Consider the following 1,678-nt stretch of genomic DNA (forward strand, 5'->3'; position numbering starts at 1 on the left):
CCGCCGCCGCTCTGCGCCCTGGACGTTGCGCGGCCACGTGATGCGCTGGCCCGACCGCCAGCTGGAGCGGCCGCCGCCTAGGGGCCAATCAGCGGGGGCGCTCGCGGTCGGGGGCGGGGCGCAGGTCACAGGGAGCCTGGGCGGGGCCAGAAACGCCCGGGATGCAGATCGTGGCAGCGGCTGCCCGCGCTTCGGAAGGCAACCGTCTCTCATCACCCCCAGCCACGCAGGCTGCTTCGCCCTCTGACTCCCGAACTTAGCCGACAGGATATAAGGCCCAGCTGTCAAAACTGTTAAGACCATTGAGGATCCGAACACTTTTTACTTTCTGCCTTCGCAGATTTTTCTAAAATTCAGGCTGCAATTGGACTATAACATCTCAAATGACTGAGTTAATGGTTTTTAATCCACTGAAACCCAGGGTACATGATCAAAACAGAAACCACCGCAAGGCATGAGCACACTACTAGGTCACAGCACCCAGGACATTCTGCACCCTAAGGGTCTTAGAATGCCCACCAGAGTGCACCTTTCAACCTAGTGAGCCACCCTGCCGCCATGGGGCACACAAACTGGCACCTGGTGACAGGCAGGGAATGCACGGGAAGGCACACGTGGGAAGCTCCTTCACCACGACAGACCACTGCGCTCCCACCGCCTAACCGCTTAAGCCAGCTCGAGGTGTAAGGATCCCATTATCATTTAAAGCATCAGAAAACCTGAAGGCGGGATTCCCTGCTCACCAGGAAACCTTAATTCTGTCTCCTGGGATAATCGATGGCCTCTTCATCTCCCTCAGGAAATGTTATTTGTAAATGACAAGGCATTTCAAATATTTAGGGTGGAGTTGACATAATATTCATGCTTTGTTTTTCTATGTTTTTTCCTACATTGAAGGAAATGTGACCAATTAATGTGTTCTGTTCTGATGACCCATGCATCATTTTCCCCAAATCTGCCTGCCTATACATCAGTGCTGCCCAACAGAATGTTCTGAGATGGAGGAAATGTTTTTTTTTTTAATTTTGTGATTGAGGAAATAAAAGTTTTAATCTGTGATTTCTCATACAGTAACCATGTGGCCACTAGCCCGTGAAATATGGACTGTGTGAATAAAACAAATATATTTCCTTCTAGGTATATGTAAGCTGTCACATGTGGCCACCACATCTAACACTGCAACTCAAGGTGAACCACCTAGATGTTTTCTCTTAACTTCAACAGTGAGGTCCAGGTAGAGATGTGATGACCCTGGGGAACCCACTTTCACAACGTTGCTGTAAGTGGCCTATACTGTCCCACTGCAGAAAATTTTATTTCCCAAGACTTTGAAAGATGGGGAAAAGAAGCTTCTCAAGTTAAAGCCAATGACAAACAAAAAAACCCAAAACTATTCTAAACTATTATAATATGCACAGAAATTCAGTATATACTAAAGGTAGTAAGTGGGGGAGATAGCTCAGCGGTCTAAGCACCTGCCTGGCAAGCTCAAGGACCTGAGTTCAATCCTGGTACCACATGCTGAGCCAGCCCAAAACCTGACGTGGGGGCACAGGCCTATAATGCCAGCGCTGGGGAAGCTGAGCCAGGAGGATCACTACAAGTCTGAGCTGCACAGTGAGACCCTGTATCCAATTAAAAAAACAAAAACAAAAAAAAACAAAAACAAAAAAAAAAA

The 1,678-nt window shown here is 48.2% G+C and overlaps 1 protein-coding gene across 1 annotated transcript in view; it reads right to left on the minus strand.

Annotated features, from left to right (window-relative positions):
* Positions 1 to 88: 88 nt before the first annotated feature.
* Utp6 (UTP6, small subunit processome component) overlaps positions 89 to 1,678 on the minus strand; it is a 43,599-nt gene continuing 42,009 nt past the window's right edge. Inside the window, exon 16 of the mRNA XM_023719850.1 lies at positions 89 to 255. Coding sequence (XP_023575618.1) covers positions 89 to 255 — 167 coding nt within the window. The remainder of the gene's footprint in view (positions 256 to 1,678) is intronic.

This window comes from Octodon degus, unplaced genomic scaffold (genome assembly GCF_000260255.1).
Source record: "Octodon degus isolate 3935 unplaced genomic scaffold, OctDeg1.0 scaffold00072, whole genome shotgun sequence".
Taxonomy (NCBI): Eukaryota; Metazoa; Chordata; class Mammalia; order Rodentia; family Octodontidae; genus Octodon; species Octodon degus.